Genomic DNA, 19,522 nt, shown 5'->3' with positions numbered 1-19,522 from the left:
CAGTAACAAACGTGCTTCACCAGAATCAGCACTGCACCCCTCTCTCTCTCTCTCTGCACGAGACACAGCTGCAGTTACTTTCATCGATCCCATAGCCTGAGGGGACGGGACCGTCGACTGTGATTGGTTGAGGCACAACACGCCTCTATTTCAGATGGAAAACTTAGCAGCATACAGTAGCTAGCGAAAAAGCCATTTAATGACGTCTTTAAGGGTGAGTTTATTAACAAAGCAGAGCAAGGGTGTGGGTTCCGCTGACTGCCACAACTTAGCAGAGGGAATCCGGGAAGCATGAAGTAGAAATGAAGAGAAGGTGGGTCAGTAATGCAGATCACAGACATTTCTGCTAACATGGAAACAGCAAACAGCCCCTCAGCCTCCAACAGAGACCCTAGCACTTAAACCCCTATAGTCTTGGAAATGTCAAGTCCAATTTGTTTTACAAGGTCCTGTTGGATGCCCCCTTACATGAAATGTTATATTTTTGAAATGTCCCCCCATGAGGCACATTATTTCACTGGAGGTTAAATGATTTGCAGTCTGGAGTGGAAACAAAAAGAGAGTTTCCTTCCCCCTGTTTTTGCGGTGGGTGGGGGGGCGGGGGGATTAGCATATAGTATTATTTTTCCTGGCTTGTTCATTCATAAACCTGATTGGCGATGCAAAGCAGCTATTTTGAAATCCGCCCTTGGTTTTGTGGCTACAAAGCTACTTGCCATTGGTAGCATCTGTGTTTGAGATGGCTATATGATCTTTCATTTGCTTAGACAATGTCCGTCGTACATGTCTTGGGTGGAGGGAAGCTCACATCCTGGGCTGTCCACACGACCCTCTGCAATGCTTTGTGGTTGAGGTCAGTAGAGTCCCCAGGCAATGATGAAGCCAGCCGGGATGCTCTTGGTGGTAGGATGGGCCCGAAGGATCTTGGGGCCCATACCAAACTTCTGAAGTCACCCGAGATAATAGAGGCCTTGTTGTACCTTCCTCAACCTTGGACAGTGTATAGTTTCCAGATGAGTATCCCAGGTGGGTTTCTCAGTGATTTGGCTGCAGATAAGTCACTGACCCTCTCCACTGCAACAGCATCAATATACAGATGGGGGTGTGCTCTCTGCCAAGCTTCCTGTAGTCCACAATCAGCTGGTCTTGTAAACTTTAAAGGATCTACACCATAAATAAAAAAAATAAAAAAATATATTTAATATCATATTGTTTATGTCCCTCAAACGTTTTTCAAAAGGTTTGAGCCTAAATCAAGCCTCAGATATACTCATTCCAACTTCTCTCTCTCTTCTCTTCTCTCTGGCTTATAAAGCACTTTCACCTGCAATACCACATTGTCCTGATTTGGCACGTGGCGCTATTGAGCCAGTTTGTATGCATGTTATCTCCTAGTCTGGGAGACTTCGCCATTGCCATTGTTGTGTACTGCTGTTTGCCTCTCGTCGGACTGTTTAGACAAGTTACACAGCTCTCAGACCGGTAAGAGGCGTGTCCGCTCAGATTCTGAGCGTAAGTTACATCCCTTCCACAAATACCAGGGCTCTGGCCCTGGTATTTGAGAGCTGGCGAAAACTGGCGAAAACTTCTGGGAACTCAGATTAGTTATCTCCTGGTTCTGTGTGGAAAAAGCTAAAAAAATAATAATAATATATATATATATATATCTGTTGGTACTGAAAAACGGTAGGGATTGTATCGCTTGTGACGTTGCGTGGGGGGGCAAATCAGTTTGGCCTGTTTTGAGACCAATTTATATAAAACCCCAGATATGCTGTGAAAGCCTCAGTGCTCAAACTGGGGTATTTTTTGGGATAGAAGAGAGGTAGGGGAGACCTAAAACACACAAAAAAGAAGGAAAAGTTCAAATTCATGGTGTAGTCCCTTTAAGAGCCAGGTTGTTCTCCTGGCACCATTGTGTCTGGTTCTGCACCGCTCTCCTATAGGCTCATCATCATTAGTGATCAGGCCTGTCACTGTCATGTTGTCATCGAACTTGACCACTAAGTTGGAGCTGTGTGTGGCCAGTGGCCATGCACTCGACTCAACTTAGACTACACCTTTCTAGTTTTAACTAACACATCCCTCAGACTTTGTGTGCACGCCTCACAATCTAATTCCTGCCACTGAAGCCAGCGCCTGTCAGCTATAGAATAGATTTCAAGGTGCTTCTAGTGGTTTTTAAATTGCTCTCCATTATCTCCTTTCAATACATGTTCTTCATAGATCACTCTGATTCTCTGAATCTCTCACATTAATCATCCCTCGTTTCAAGACGAGCTGATTGGGCCACTCAATAGTACGCATTTATGACACACACACACACACACACACACACACACACACACACACACACACACACACACACAATTATTGTTTTCTAAGAAGAAATACTCTGAAATACCTGTTTTCTTCCCGGAGATGTTCTTAGCTGGGGCACTTGAAGTCCCTGACGGTTATCCGCTGATTCATACCGTTTATGCGCAGTCACGCACGCACACACACACACACACACACACACACACACACACACACACACACACACACACACACACACACACACACACACACACACACACACACACACACACACACACACACACACACATACAGATAAGACTACAACTCACAAGAACAGTGTTAAGAGGTCAGAATCTATTGTGCCTGTTTTTAAATGTACAGTGATGATTGCAGAGGGAATACAATATTTTTAAGACATTTTTCCAGTCCTGTGGGAGGTGGCGTCGACCTGATGGCAGTAACTGGAGGGACTGTAGAGGGGATGACAGGGGTGACTTTCCTGATCACTGACCGGGTGTACAGTTCAGATAGGGGAATTTGGGTTGAACCAATTATTTTCCTGGCCTCACTAGTTATGCGGTAGAGTCTTGATTTGTGTTTAGTGGTGAGGGCACTGCAACAGGATGAAATGTTGAAGTGAGTATGGATTAAATTAGTGTCCAGGGTCCATTTAAACCAGGGTTAAAATGACTTTAAATGAGCTGAACTTCCTCAGCAGGTAGAGGCGCTGCTGGGCTTTCAGTGTGCTGGGAAAAGAACAAGCGGTGTCTGTCTCCGTCCCCAGGTATTTAAGAGATACTTGTTCCATCAGCTGCCCTTCGATACTGTGGGGTTGGAAAAGAGGCATTTGTTCTCACATGGCACAGCTCCTTGCTCTTGGCGATGTTAACCTCTGGTTAACATACTGTAGCTCCCTAGCCTGCCCAGTATACGTGTCAAAGTGTCCTTGAGCCAAGACACTCCAGAAGGCACTGAAACCCCACTTAACTGAGTGAAGCAGACTTTTTAAACACGGACTCTGATCATGTCATGGCCACAGGTTTGACTCTGCTCAGGACGAAGGTCACCATTTGCTCATCTATGGCAGTGTTTCAACATAGGGTTGTGACTCGTGACCCATTTTGGGTTGTGGTCCCGTTTTTATGGGGCGTGACTTGCGAGTAAATATCCTGTAACCTGCCAGCAACCTAAAATGAGTTTGACACCCCTCTACTATAGAGAGTCCTATTATCTGCTCACAAGCATGCCTGGCATGACGATGGCTTCGCCTTTCTATAGTCATGTAATGCCTGATCACTGGAACGTCTGGGCATGACAGCCCTTATAAATGTGCTTCAGTTACCACCAACTGTTGGAAGAAAATTGTTTCAGTCCTGCAATGAGGCTAATTTGCATAGAAAGGGGCAATGCTTGGCAATGCAGTTATGGGTGCATTTCACTCTTTTGTGGGTGCTTTGAGAATTACATGGTTTCTTCTAACTGAACCAGCTAAGTTGTATACCTAAACTTATGACTGATAAAAAAAAAGTTGCCTAATTAGTCCTAAAAATCCAGAAAGAAAAAAACAGCAACAGTCAAAAGGTTTTATGGGAAGAATGCAGTTCTCTCTGTAGTATTTGGACAATATAAGTGATCAATATTATTGATCATCTGACATCCAATAAACAAATGTAATTGAGAGAGTGGGAGGGAGTGAACGATAGACAGAGGATCAAATTTGATGAAGAAAATGAGAGGAAGATGGCAGGTAAGGGAAAGAGAGACAAATAACGTGAAGCGAAGACATGCATGAATACTAAATATATTCCTGAGCGGAACTTATTATCACATACTGTAACTTTAGTAGTTTGGCAATGTTAGACTTAGCTAACGTGATAGCTAACAACATTCACATGCTCTCTTGACACTCAATTCAGGATACACTGCTGGTAGTAGCATGTAGCTCATCAGCATATCTATTTAAAAGCGCATGACAAAGTCAGGAATACTTGTTGACAACAATCATTGGCTGTAGTTGGCATCACATTGCAGTACAAATAAATACATAAAGTCATAAATAATACTGGTAAAATCTTTTTTTTCTTTTTTTACCCGCAATGGAGAGTGTGCAGAATAAGTGTCAGCTAGGTTATCAGGTTGCTTTTCACAAATATGTCACTTATAGTGTGTCAATATGTTACATATTGACATGAATAGGCAACATGAAAACACTTGTGCTTCTGTGTATTACAGAGATCGATCGTGGAGGTTGTGGTGATCCTGGGGTGCCAGCATTTGGTCGTCGTGGCGGGGATCGTTTTCTCCATGGCGATGTGCTGACGTTCTCTTGCCAGTCAGCTTTTGAACTGGTGGGCGAGAGGAGTATCACATGTCAGCACAATAATCAGTGGTCAGGAAACAAGCCAAGCTGTGTGTGTGAGTATACAGTACAACACTTCCATCTGTGCTCTTCTCTTCTCTTCTCTTCTCTTCTCTTCTCTTCTCTTCTCTTCTCTTCTCTTCTCTTCTCTTCTCTTCTCTTCTCTTCTCTTCTCTTCTCTTCTCTTCTCTTCTCTTCTCTAATCTTCTCTTCTCTCTTCCTTACATTTTGGCGTAAGTTTTAATACCCCTCATACTGTATCTCTCTCTCTCTCTCTCTCTCTCTTCTCTCTCTCTCTCTCTCTCTCTCTCTCTCTCTCTCTCTCTCTCTCTCTCTCTCTCTCTCTCTCTCTCTCTCTCTCTCTCTTACAGTCTCATGTTTCTTCAACTTCACGGCCCCGTCAGGGACAATATTGTCCCCAAATTATCCAGAAGAGTATGGGAATAACTTGAACTGTGTGTGGTTGATTATCTCTGAACCTGGGAGCCGTATTCACCTCCTCTTCTCTGACTTCGAGCTGGAGCCTCAGTTCGACTGGCTGGTGGTCAAGGATGAAGGTATAGTCATAGCTTCCAATGTTGATGGTAATATAATCTGCAACATTAGCCAAAGATAAATCTTTACTGTATTAGATGGATTGGTAAACCACATTAATCCTGGCCTATCAGTTTTTCAAAACTAATTTCTTGATTTACTTTAGTTTTCTCTCTTTTCTTTTCAAAAATAGCAGATCTACAAGACTGTCACCGTGTTCTGAGCTTGTACTGTACATCGGCTATAGCAAGTTGTCATATGATGGTTAATGCATAGATAGGTGGATCATATATTTATTAATTGATGTAGCATTTTATCATTTCAGTGTTTAGTACCTTTTTAATGTTGTACTCTACACGGTACACTGGGAAATCACAGCTTTGTTGCCGGTTATATTATAGGCTATTGAATTCAACTGACTCGAGAAAATAGCCAGTTTGATTGGCAGGTCATTAAACATGAAGGTGGGTTTAATTGGATGGGTGTAAACAGAGTTGTTTTGTGAGATTATTTCCTCCCAAAACACCCCAAATTGCAAGGCAATTAGCCCTGTTGGACTTGGTGAAGTTGCACTAATCTGCTGGTTTCAGCCTTTTTCTTCAGTTGGTGCTGAAATCTGTTGAGTGTCAGTTTATTGAACGTGGTAATATATCACTGACTGCTGATAGATTAAAACCTTAAACCTATTTTCTTTACTTTCAAAAAAGTTTTCCTGTAATTCTTCTCTGAATGACATTGGTGACTTCAACAAAGACTGAAATTTATATTTAATACAGACTCCAGTATATAAAGGACCTATAGAGTTTCAATTCAAGTCAAAGAAGTGTCAAACATTATTGGAATAAAAAAATCAAGTTATTTGATCTTCTCTCTTTCTCTGCAGTAACACTTGATACTGATATTGGATGAAATACTGTAGCCTACTGTGTTTTATGCACTTTTTTTCTGCACTGTCCATTGCTTTGTCGATGACTTCTTTTGAATTATTTCATGACTCTTAGGCTTTTCTAATTGTCTGGAGAATGTATTTTTCGGTTTTCCACTGGTATTTTTATATGTAATTTGGGGGGAGTTTGTGAGGGCTGTGTGTGTGTGTGTGTGTGTGTGTGTGTGTGTGTGTGTGTGTGTGTGTGTGTGTGTGTGTGTGTGTGTGTGTGTGTGTGTGTGTGTGTGTGTGTGTGTGTGTGTGTGTGTGTGTGTGTGTGTGTGTGTGTGCGTGCGTGCGTGCGTGCGTGCGTGCGTGCGTGCGTGTGTGTTGCATGCACGTGTATCATTGACTGTGCATAAAAGGTATGAATCAGCAGATAACTGTTTCAGGGATTTCAAGTTTTTCAGGGTCTTCAATCTAAGGACATCTCAGGGAAAAGCTGCCCTCCCTGCAGCTCTTTCAGAGTCCATCTTCTTCAAGTGAAGTAGAAAACAATAAATGTGTAATGGGTTTAATTATTAAAGTACTGCTCTTAATGCTACCTTTTCCAGGTTTGTCTGAGCCCACCACCTTTGGAACATTCTCTGGTAAAGACGTTCCAGCACAGATTGCTTCTAATGGACACATAATGAGACTGGAGTTTCAATCTGACCATTCCAACACTGGGAAAGGCTTCAATATCAGCTATACAAGTATGCATCGTCCGTCTGTCTGTCTGTCTGTCTGTCTGCCTGTCTGTCTGTCTGTCTGTCTGTCTGTCTGTCTCTGTTCTGTACAGTTTTTCACTATGACAACAATTGCTGGACTTATTATCTCCACCAGGATGTAAAGCCCAGGTGCGGGCATAGTGTTTTCACCCTTGTGCATGTGTTTTGGCTACGATTGTCTTCTACAGTTTACGTGAGAGGCCCGTTTTGCAAAGAATGCCACAAATCATGAACACAGCGATTTCACTTACACCCATAGGGGGTGCCACAAATGCTACAAACTACACAGGTCACTGTTTGTTGTACACCCCAAAAAACTGAACTTTTTACATTCAGTGGATTTTCTGTGGTCTGGGGTTTTCTGAATAATTAGGCTGAAAAAAGTAATCTCTGATTGGCCCTTGGATTTTGAGGTCACGGTCCATTATTCCCGCCCACCCTCCTCCTCGCCCCTCCCCTCCCCTATCCTTTCCTTTGGGGGGGGGGGGGCGAGCAGAGACGATGATTGACAGGCAAAATCCCTCAACAGCGACACCCGCAGGCAAAGATTTATGTTTTCATTGCAGTTGAAAAGGCTTTAGAAATGTGAGAGAAAAACACCTGCAATGGCTAACTGGAGTGGATTTTTCAGTTAAAACCTTTTATACACGTTTGAAGGACCATGACAAACACTTTTAATGTGTTGTAAAACTGAATGTCATGAAAGCTTTAAGGGGCCTCAATAGAGCGCACCTCCAAAACCGCTTTCACTTCTGCCAGTAGGTGGCACCAAAAACATGAACATTTGCACCGTCTGTTGTATGAACTCTTATTTCTCCTCGCGGCTTCCTTGTGTCCCTGGACTGGCAGAGATTTGCGCTCAGAGGAGCACAGTTCTCTTATTGTTTCCTTTGTGGTCATTGGGATGTACATGTCATAGAGTACATGTTACAAGCTAGCTGTGGCCCCTAACTTGAATGAAGATAAACCGTGCCAAATATCCATCTGAGGGAAACTTAAGGACAAACTTTTGACAGATGTGTAGTGAAGAAAAATTGACAACTAAAATTCAAAGTGTCATATTATCCTTTTTATGGATTTTGGGCACAAGCCTAGTCGTGTTCTCTTGGCTGCCACCTCAGACCCATCTCCAATACACTCAATTCAAGCTCTGGCTGGAGGGCATGGTTTTACATCAACCCAGGCAGAGTAATACATGCAATAAGCTATCAGGCTGACAGCGTCACCATCATTTGTACTTGACCTTGACAAGTTTTGCCTCACTGATCAACTGTTCGGAGCTTGACATTTCCTATATGTCTGCCTATCCGTCTCCTTTGAATCTGAATAATGTTGCCTACACTGTTAAATCCTGAGTGTTGATTTAACTCGGATGGGTCCATTTGGTTACATTTGTACTCTCTGAGTAAAAAAATGATAAATGAACGCTGCAGATTTTACTGTGTATTATAAGCCGTTGTCCATCCGAGTTTAACTAGTTTTCACTGACTGATGACCTGCGCTAATGTTGATTAATTCTCCACAATTTCCATGTGTGCTGCTCGATTGCACACAGTTACTCCCAAAGAACCTTGTCTCAAATTCTCTCGAAAGAGGTGACATTTAATGACAGATGAAAATACGAAACTCTTTTTTCCCCCCCTCTTTGGTGTCACAGTGTGTTTGATAAAAGGCCCTAATTCTAATCCTAAAGCCTAGTTCAGACCAATGATTTGCGACGCGAAGAAACGGTTTTAAAGCATTGCAGAAATAAATTGCAGCTGTCTGAATTACCCCATTGCAGGTCGGCTGATGCCAGGTGATTGAGTCCCATCATGATGCAACCTGTCCAATTGCAAGCACCTTATCACCATACCATATCACTCAAACACATTACTCACACAAATCTGCCATTGTAGCGTTATACGCATGTTTCCCTTTCTCTCCTTGATAATATATCCCAATATTATCCGGGATAATGATACATTTAGTAGAGACAATACATCCAACATCCATTGCAATGGCTAGCAGGACCGATTTAAAAGTTCAGCAAATATATTGGCTGTCAAAAGGATCAAGAACATTACCAGCCTTTCTACTGATGTAACTACAGATAGGCAGATAATTGTGACCACAAAGAAAGTTGGGTATTGGCTAGTACAGTAAGTTATAAAATATGCATATACAGCATTATACAAAATAAGACTGTACCAGGATAAGATTCAATATTCTAGACACATTTAGTGTGTAAGTCATGAATTCATACACAGTAAAAGTCTTAGTGTTAATTTAATTCAAATGAGTGTACGAATGGAACCAAATGGACCTACAGTATTAAATCAACAATGAGGATTTTACAATGTAGGCTGCAGAAAATAGAAAAATACAACTGCTAATGTTGAAAATTCAAAGTAAGACTTTTGGGGAGAAAGGATGCAATTACTGGGGGCGAGAAAAAAAAAGGAAAGTAATAAGTAACGAGTTACTTTTGGCAGGGAGTTATATCTAAAGTAAATATATTACTTTTTAAACAAGTAACTTGTAGTAGGTGATATATAACTGGTTTTGAGTAACTTTTCCAACACTGATTGGCAATTTTGTATTGGCAATAGTTCCTTGGAGTGTCATGTAGGCTAAAGCAAAACGTAAAACTGAAGTGAAACTAGAGTAAAACAATGTAGTCTAGTAGACTGTCATGTAAAAAGTGGGTACATTTGGTTTGATTGAGCTACTATTAGTAAGCAAATCCAGTAGTTTATGCAAATGGCATATTGAGGGCAAGTGAGTTCATGGTTCATCAGTAAACAAAAGACAACGTTTGACTTATGAACAGCTTATAGAAGGATGGAGCGCAGCCATATATTTTTATTCATCAATATATTTTGTATGTATATTAATCCCGAGGGGAAATGTATTTTACCACTGGCCACAGTCCATGTTGTGGTTTGCACACAGGGCTAGCCACAAAATCGGAATCATTCATTTCAATATTACCACCTCAAGAGAAGGAAATACTTTTAGTTTTTAGTTGTTTTTCCTGGATTGCTTTTGACTTAAAAACCGTGTACCATTTTTGCAATGAAAAGGATATGGTAATAGTTGGATCACAATGATCTATAATGATGACCAAATTATTATTTCAAAATGCCATGAATAATAATGTGTGCAGAGTAGAGGAATTCTACTGTATATATTCATGAATAACATAATTCTGTAAATGGGAGGTTTTACCATAAATGAATACGACTGGACAGCCAAATTCCCACTGTGTTAAACCATGCACCCCATAAACTGTCAATGTGAGAAGAAAGAATACAATATTTTGTGTGGACATAAATTAGCATAACATAACATAACATTACATATCTACATAACAATAATTAAGTCCTTTAAAGAAAAAGGTATCCTTTGATGGGCTAATAAAAAACATTAAATGAAAAGATTTGGTCGCTGGCCAAAGGGTTGACCTTTCCTGGCTTGGCTAGATGGATGTACATGACCTTTGAAGAAATTATTACATGACTGGTGATTGACTGTCTCTGAAGAGTAATAATTATCATTGTTGGTTAATGACATTTAAACTTAATCAGTTACTGATTAATCATTACTATGTTGGTTCTCATTAAGGGAAACGTCCCATATTCTTGCCTACATCACATACCCTACTGTATGTCTTGTGTGTATTTCTCCGGGGAAATACATTAGTGTATGGGTGTGATGTCAAACTCAAACTGTGAGTTTGAAGTCACAGGCTTACATTTATGCAATTCTCTTTTGAAATACGCAGAAGACATAGACTATTGTGCTAAAAGGATAGCACAAAAAGCATACTGGACACACACACACACACACACACACACACACACACACACACACACACACCTTTAATACGAATTGATCTTAAGTTTTGTTTTGTTTTTAATTTGCTTTTGTTTTGTTTTTACTGCTTGATGAAAGATTATAGTTCATAAATGCAATTTGGAAATGTTTCTGTAATGTTCACTGTATGTATGGCTAAATTAATTTTTAATGTTTTTTGCAGAAGTGAGGCCAAGGGGCCATTACGTGATTAACTTTGCATTCAAACTTTCCACATTGAAATATATGACTTACACATAATTGTGTAAGACTCTAGGTGATTTTCTTTCTTTCTTTCTTTCTTTCTTTCTTTCTTTCTTTCTCAACATGAATATCAACTTAATATTTAGGATATTGAAGTGTGTTGTTAATTCCCTAGTGCATATAAACGTTGTTTACAATAGCCTGGATAAACTCAGCTACAGTGGGAGAAACCGGATTAAGGTACTGTCTGGAATAATAATACATGTGTAGAGACAGTACAACCTTTTTTGCCTTGCTTTCTCAGTGAGCACTAAAAGTGAAGGACCGATATAAAGGTTCAGCAAATACGTTGGCTGTACAGTATAACTACAGACATGAGCAGATAATATTTGTGACCACAAAGATTGTGGGATATTGGAAAGTGGGGTATGCATATAAACAGCACATCCCAAATAAGACCAGGATACGATTCAGTTTTCTAGACACAACATGTAAACCAAATCTGTCTTTAAAGCTCAGTCTTCTCTCTTTGCTCTTTCTACCTTTCTCTTATGCACTCTCTCTGAGTGTGCATCCACCTCGCTTGTGCACATTCTTTCTGCACGTTTCACACACACGCACACGCACACAGGCACGCACGCACGCACGCGCACGAGAATGTCATTTTTAATAGGGTCTGAAATGAGTTATAAAGCCTTTGGTTTCTGTGGAGGTGTCCATCGTTTCCCCCTTTTCTTTTCTGTCCCCCCTTCTCTCTCTCCCTCCTTCTTTCTCGTCTGTTAAATCATTAGCAAACAAACCCAGGGCACCTGTCCATCCACTGGGTGTATGCTCTAGGTGGGATCAGGCTAATCTCTGGAATATGACTAATATAAGCTAAACATGACAGGGTTGAATACACACGGAAATAATTCCATTCGCATATTTCCATATCTGTGGAAATGTCAGATTCAGTGACGGCAATGTTATAGTAATTTGGTTTCTCTGGTTCCTTCCTCACACCTAACAAAGACATTAAGAAGCAGTGTATTCGGTACATACAAAAACATTTGAAATGAAATGCTCAGACTATATAAAACGATTATATAAAAAATAATCAAAATAAACACACAAAAAACAAAAACAAACAGGTGATGTATATCATGATGGAGCTTATACTTTGTTTTACTATGTTGCAAATCTGTAATTTCTTAGATGCCTCGTCTTTCCACCGTGTGACGCAGGGAACGCCGTTGCGTCGAGGCCCCGAGACATTTGGGGCCCGCCCGTACCGTCGGTAAAATAATAAATATATGCTGTGTACAGAGATGCAATGGCAGTTGACAGAATTTTGGCGGAGCCCGGTGGCTGCTGTTAGCACCAGCGGGCCCTCCAACAGCACTGGTGGAAAGGATAATAATGTGGAGGAAGTCAGAAGAGCCGAGGACATGTCGCCAGGCTCCGCCAACTGCGCTGAGCTGCTGCTCTGCTCAGAGTCGCGGCGGGTGCCTTGTTCATCTCGATCTCGCAACGACTGCACAGCATGCCACTACTATGTCCTCTTGGTTTATAGACCGAGTGTGCAGTTTGGGCTGTTCCGTGTGTTCCGTTCTCAAAGTTCCTTTCTTTTCCAAAATCAAGGAAACAAAAAACAAAATTCTGTCTGGTCAAATCTCCCTAAATATAGGCTAATGTTATGTGTGACCATGCGTTATGCAAGCACAATGAATCTGCATTTCAATATTATATTGAGCATTTCTAATGGCTTTTATGTACAGATTTGGTCTGGGCATTTCCATAAGGTTTGATAGTTTGATCCTTGAAATTAGTCACATCAACGGCCACCCTGCGTCGGGGGACAGTGTTGGCTTCTATACCAATAGCCTGGTTCCTCTGCTCAATTAGGGGAGCCGCCAAAGCAGTGTATTCCATATTACTTCTTACTTGATCCTGTGCACGATAGCGTAGTCGTGACCAGCAAAGATTGCTGGTCACGACCAAGACGTGCTGCTGTTGTTGTTATTGGCGGTAGTTCCCCACAGACCTGTTCTTTTGTTGGCACATAAGGATCCTTGTGTATGTGCCGTCTAGACAGTCGTGTAGCTCCTTCTTCATAGTCCATGCCTCTGCACCATATAACAGGATGCTTTTGACACAGGCCTTGAAGAAAGCTACCCTGGTAGCAGTTGCCAGACTGCCAGATTCGAAGGAGTTTGTTACAGGCATTCGAAGCTTGTCCAATTGTTCATGGCTGGATTAAGACTTTTCAGGGCCCCAGGCTTGGATCAACCCCCCCGCCCCCCCCAGCATAATTTTCAGCACCGATATAGTGTCCTTACAGTCAGGTCTATTTTCAAACCAAAACAACTACATTTTATGCCGTCAATACAAGTTCAAATTATATTAATATAAAACACAATAGAGGCAGAAATGACAACGTATTGCTTCAATCAGTCAATCAGACACTCTGCTTTCTAGCTTTTTGAAACAGGAAGTCCACAAAGAAAGAGCAACTTCTTGTAGATGTGCGCTTACATTTGTCAAGTGCTGTAGCACACGGCTCCAAAATACGCACGACTGCCATCTCCAAACGCATCATTATGTCACAGAGCGCTGAAGCCTCATTACCTTGTGTATCATCCTCGGTGGAGTGTCAGCATGTCGTGATAATTCATGCATACAGCTTTAGCTGCAGACGCATGAGCAGAGCAGCAGGTGTGTCAGGTACAGAGACACGAGGCAGGCACGGAACAGGGGAAAAGAAATACAGCAAAGTTGATTGGCGCTGCCTGGAAGATGTGTGGCTGGGCTGGATTTGTGTAAGAAAAAAAAAAATGTTTTTGTCATTTGTCTGGAAAATTATGTTGTGTTTAAAAAATCGTGAACATTTTTATCGTGAACCTAGTATCGTGATTAGAATCGTATCGCGAGTTGAGTGAATCGTTACAAGCCTAATGCTAATGCTTCTTTTTTTAACCAATGGGCCCTGCTCCTCCCCTCCCCTCTCTGCAGCATTTGGTCAGAATGAATGTCATGACCCAGGTGTTCCTGTTAATGGTCAGAGGTTTGGAGACCTGTTTCAGCTAGGCAGCTCTGTGGCATTTCGTTGTGACCAGGGATTCATCAGAACTCAGGTAATAAAGAGCTAAAATATAGCAGTGGTTCTCAAATGTTTTGGCTTCAATACCCCCTTTCCCTTTACCCGACTACAATATTTTGCTTAGAAGACTGTAAGAGAGTCAAGTGTTTGATTTCATTTTTACAGGTCAGTGGGTTGAAACAAAGTTTGTCAATGTTTTATCATGAAACATAGCAGTAAAGTTATTTATTTTCTTCCATTTTCCACTTTCTCCGTACCCCTAGGGTACACTGCAGTATATGAATTATATATTTATAAAGGTAGGGTAAGTTATATATTTCTTATAAATAATAAGTTATATATAAGTGTTAAATTGCTTTATATTCTGATAGTACTCATTGCTATAGAGTGTTTGTTCAGTAACAGGTTTCTCCCCGTTCCTCCAGCAGATTAAACAGAAAAGGCATTTTCAGGTCGAGATACCAATTTTATCCAAAGCAGGAGAGATCGAATTGGAGCATTGGAGCTGATAAATGGGTACTTTCTCCTGATTGGCTGAAGATTGGCCACCCAATTGAAATTTTATTTTCTGTTTATTTAAGAGCTGGAAAGACGTAGAAACCCCTGCTAATGAACAAACACTCTATAGCAATGATTACTATCACAATATAGTGCTTTAACCTTTTAACAAAAAGGTTTTCACCAAAGCGTATCACTTTACCCTACCTTTAATAAAAAATATATTATGTTGCAACATTATATGTTAAAACTATGACAACATAATTGCCGTTTAGGGGTCAGATCAGGTCACCTGCATCATCCAGGAGGGAAATGTCATCTGGTCTGCTGCCGTACCACGCTGTGAAGGTACAGCACGCACACACACACACACACACACACACACACACACACACACACACACACACACACACACACACACACACACACACACACACACACACACACACACACACACACACACACACACACACACACACACACACACAGACATAATGCATGCTATTCATGTTTACATTTTTTTGAGCATGCAGTACAGTATGTGCAACACGCAACAACTGGCAGAGATGCAACCATACCAGATAAGCCATTATATGGAAAGCAGTAATAAAAAGGCTATGAATGTGGCATTATGTCAGTGTTTTTTGAAGTTTAGTCTGATAGCCCTCAACACATACTTATGGTTAGGTATTTTTTTCTAATTCAGTAGCCTAAATTGCACTATAAAGTGCTGCCTGTTGTTAATAAATGGGATGCTGCAGACAATCAAATTGAAATGAGCTGTAGCCAAATAAATGTGGGAGGCTGGAAAATATCATCCTGTAGAACCGGGACAGATAATTGCGTGTCTCCCGCAGTGATTTAATCAGGCCAAAGTGGTACCCTAATATTATTGCTGTACCACTGCTCTGCTACTTGCTTATTGTAAATAGAAAAGCAGTTATTTTGTTTATTTTGTGGCAATGCTATGGTACAAATCTCACTGATGGCACATATATTTTTAGTATTATAATGATTCCTATTTAAATTACTCTAGGATTGAAAAAGAACAATTCTTTTTCATGGTAGACCTGGCCAAATAATGATAGCAGCGAGAACCAAAATATGTTTTGAACAAAAGACAACAATATATTGCAAATAAAAAATAATACAACACAGACAAGATAGTCTAGTACTTAAAGTAGAGAAATATTTTGGTGCAGTTAGGAATTGGAGTCAAGTCAATGTTGAGTTCGTCTTGGCAGTGCAGAGACGGCTCCCAATGGTGTCATCCTCAAGGTTCACAAGGATATTAAGAGAGGCCAGCACTTTTAGTTTTAGCTTGCTCTGCAACAAGTTCCAGGCAGAGGGCACAAAGTACATGAAAGCTATTCTGCCTGATTCGGTTTGGACCATGGGGACAGTCAGCAAGACTGTGAATGAAGGCACTAGCTTCCCTCCAAGTTTTTAGAGATGACGGAGCACAAAGACACATGGAACAAGCCAAGAATGGACTTGTAAATGAAGGTGTATGAATGACTTATTCTTTGTGTCGACAGTGATGGCCACTCTAGCATACAAGGTGCAATGGTGGGTGAGGGCTTTACAGCTAGCAATAAACTCAATGCACCACAATAGGCACAATCTACCACCCACTTGCCAGATCCATTTATATACAGTGTACAGCAGGACGCTAGAATCCAGAAGTTGTTTAAGCAAGTTTTTTAGATTTAAATGGCTTGCTAAATGCAAGACTTATTTTTCAATGTATGGTTTTAGAGTTGTAAACATAGTGTAACCATATTTTTGTCTACAGTACGTATGCTTCGGTTGATACATCTGGGACTGTACAAAAAGCAGGTCTGCAGAGTCTGGATGAGAGCAAATTAACAGCTAAAAGTGATAGTATCATCAGCATAGAAATAGAATTGTGTGGATTATTTAGATTTATTTGCGATCCCATGCCTACGAGCAGTCAATTTGAGAGGGGATGCGAGGGGACGACCCTCGCAAGGGGATGCCTCCTGAAATAAAAATGGTAAAAAAAAATCTTCCCTTTCATCTTTCTTTATGGCACTATAGAGCACAGAAGTCCTGTGGATTGGACATAATTATTTGGGGGATTATTTACAATCTGCATTATGCACCAATCAAATTAATGATTGTTACAGTTTGACACAGCTGGAGCTTTTATTGCATGTGTGCTTCATCCCTAACATGCATATCCTTTTAGTATAGAATGATCTTTGTACTGTACTATTACATTATAAACAAAAGGATAAACAGCTCGTCCCCCACACTCTCTGTCTACAGTGTGCTGTCTTCATCACTATTAAAATAATTGTCCCTAGACCGACCATCCCCTTTGAATTATTTTTTGATATTGACTACTGAATTCAAAGACTAATTATTTGAATTAGATGAAAGGACTAGTGGCTGTGACTGTGACAAGGTTGATCTAGAGGCTGTGTCTGTGTATCTATTGTGACAAATAGGTATTGACCAATACCATGTCAACACTACAAGACACTCTTCCTATTCTAGCCTAAACCAAGCTTATTTTATGATTGAAAAGAGTAGAAGACATTACCTTCACCACTTGCTATAACTCTTCCGTTCAGGGATTGGGAATTCTCAAGATCTTATTTATTTATTAGTTTTTCATCACTTAGAATTTGAAAATTGTATTTTCCCATGGGTTGCTATAAAATGATTTGGTTTAAACCTTTATAACTCAAAAAGTATTGATTTTAGCAAAATGGCTTGCTATAGAAGACATCTCTTTTTTTTTATAAAGTACTGTATCAGTAACATTTGTGCAGAAACAATTGTGTGGTTTTGCTGAGAGATTAAGGTTATTTATTTTTCTCTGTGTGTGTGTGTATGTTTGTTTGTCTCTGTGCATCTCTGGATCTAGCTCCATGTGGAGGCCACCTCACCGCTCCTACAGGTGTCCTGCTGTCTCCTGGTTGGCCCTCTTTTTACAGAGATTCTCTCAACTGCCAATGGGTGATCGAAGCACAGCCAGACCACGCAGTGAAGATACACTTTGATAGGTAGTTTGAATGATGGTTTCTGTACTGTGAAATCTGTCAGTGTTAATTTAGCTCTGGGAGAGTACAAATGGAACCAAATGGACCTGCAAGGGCACGCACACACGCACATGTTTGTGCTCTGTGTGTCTGTCCGCAGCTAATCTTGCATACTACTAGGCTGATCAGCGTCACATTTGAAAGAGAGAGAGAGAGAGAGAGAGAGAGATTTTTTGATGTGAAAGAGGGAACTCTCTATTACACTTTTGCTGTGACTCACACATTAGTTTAAGTGACTTAAAGTATATTTAATATGGGCTTGCACAAAATATACTTCTCTGTTCTAATGTTAATACTTTTTGTGTATATGTCCCACTCCATTTTGCTATGGAAACACGTGCACACACTTACATTTTAGATGCTTTAATATTTTTTTAGGGGTAGGGCATTACAACCCACAGACTCTCATTTCTCTCTCTTTCTCACGCACGCACGCACGCACGCACGCACGCACGCACGCACGCACGCACGCACGCACGCACACAAACAACACACACACACACACTCCTTCACACAGCTGTCAATATTATTGTCACATATATATACTATCACATATGTGCATATTTGGCCCATATACGTCTGTTACAGTATAGATCATACATACTGTAGTTGGAATGTTTTACTTTAGTAGAGAGAGAGAGAGAGAGAGAGAGAGAGAGAGAGAGAGAGAGAGAGAGAGAGAGAGAGAGAGAGAGAGAGAGAGAGAGAGAGAGAGAGAGAGAGAGAGAGAGAGACTGACTGGTTACAGTGCTTCAACAACTTGGGATGCCCATAAAGGAGGCAAAAAGGCTGGCAATGTATTGTGCTGTCTCTGCTATAATTGGCAGCCGGTTTTTGGCGGAGACACTGTTACTTATACCCATAGAGTACTGAGTGACATGCTTATTGTATCATGAAGACATATGCCATGATTTTGTGAATGTATATATGACATAGATAAATGGTTACTGTGTGTGTCTGTGTGTCTGTCTGTCTGTCTGTCTGTCTGTCTCTGTGTGTGTGTGTGTGTGTGTACTGTAGATTCCAGACAGAGGTCAACTACGACACACTGGAGATCAGAGATGGCTCCTCCGTCTCCTCTGCTTTGATTGGTGAATACCATGGAACCCAGGCACCTCACTTCCTGATCTCCACCTCTAACTTCCTGTTCCTGTTGTTTACCACTGACAACAGCCGCTCTGCTGTGGGATTCAGCATTAGATATGAAAGTAAGACTGATATACTGAGTGACTGAGTGACTGAGTGACTGACTGACTGACTGACTGACTGACTGACTGACTCATGATGACTGACTCACTCCCTCACTCACTCACTCCCTTGCCCCGAATTAGCGCATGGTTTCCCATCTTAGGTGCAGTAGATTGTGTTTATGCTTTTTAAATGACTGAGTGGCACAAAGGTTGTTAGATGGATCATGGATGGATAGATGTACTGCATACTATGGATGGATGGATGGATGGATAGATAGATAGATGGATAGATGGATAGATGGATAGATGGATAGATAGTCAAATTGGATAGATAGCTTCATGATTATTTGCATTGCAGCACATGCGTAAGACAAACACATACTTACACTCAAACTGACTCCGTGGGGCATGTCTGTGGTCTCAGGTGTGATGATGGAGACAGACTCCTGTCTTGACCCTGGTATCCCGGTCAATGGGCGTCGCCATGGCAGCAGCTTCGCCATTGGCTCTCAAGTCTCGTTTGCCTGTGACCACGGATACACCCTCAGCGACCAAGAGCCAATCATCTGCGAGCTGAATCATCAGTGGAGCCATCCACTTCCTAGCTGTGATGGTGAGAAACTCTTATGTGTTCTTATTACATATTTAGCTACTCTTTCCACTTCTCTTCCCGTGCATTCTTTTTTTTCCACTTCTCACGTCATTATCTATATGACAGCACTTGAAACCAAATCACAGGCAACCTTGGAACACACACACACACACACACACACACACACACACACACACACACACACACACACACACACACACC

General features: G+C 41.1%; 1 protein-coding gene across 1 annotated transcript in view; it reads left to right on the top strand.

Annotated features, from left to right (window-relative positions):
- Window positions 1-19,522, top strand: part of LOC311051108 (CUB and sushi domain-containing protein 1-like) — a gene marked incomplete at its 3' end in the record, with an annotated part of 707,106 nt that overhangs the window by 445,548 nt on the left and 242,036 nt on the right. Inside the window, exons 13-20 of the mRNA XM_084065507.1 lie at window positions 4,534-4,716; window positions 5,032-5,217; window positions 6,674-6,814; window positions 13,862-13,983; window positions 14,723-14,795; window positions 17,344-17,482; window positions 18,539-18,726; window positions 19,133-19,321. Of these exons, the coding sequence (XP_083921633.1) occupies window positions 4,534-4,716; window positions 5,032-5,217; window positions 6,674-6,814; window positions 13,862-13,983; window positions 14,723-14,795; window positions 17,344-17,482; window positions 18,539-18,726; window positions 19,133-19,321 (1,221 nt within the window). The remainder of the gene's footprint in view (window positions 1-4,533; window positions 4,717-5,031; window positions 5,218-6,673; window positions 6,815-13,861; window positions 13,984-14,722; window positions 14,796-17,343; window positions 17,483-18,538; window positions 18,727-19,132; window positions 19,322-19,522) is intronic.

This window comes from Gymnoscopelus microlampas, assembly GCF_963454915.1.
Source record: "Gymnoscopelus microlampas genome assembly, chromosome: 1".
In the NCBI taxonomy this organism is placed as follows: domain Eukaryota; kingdom Metazoa; phylum Chordata; class Actinopteri; order Myctophiformes; family Myctophidae; genus Gymnoscopelus; species Gymnoscopelus microlampas.
Note: the sequence above shows the minus strand (reverse complement) of the source record. Positions and strands in the feature narration are given on the sequence as shown.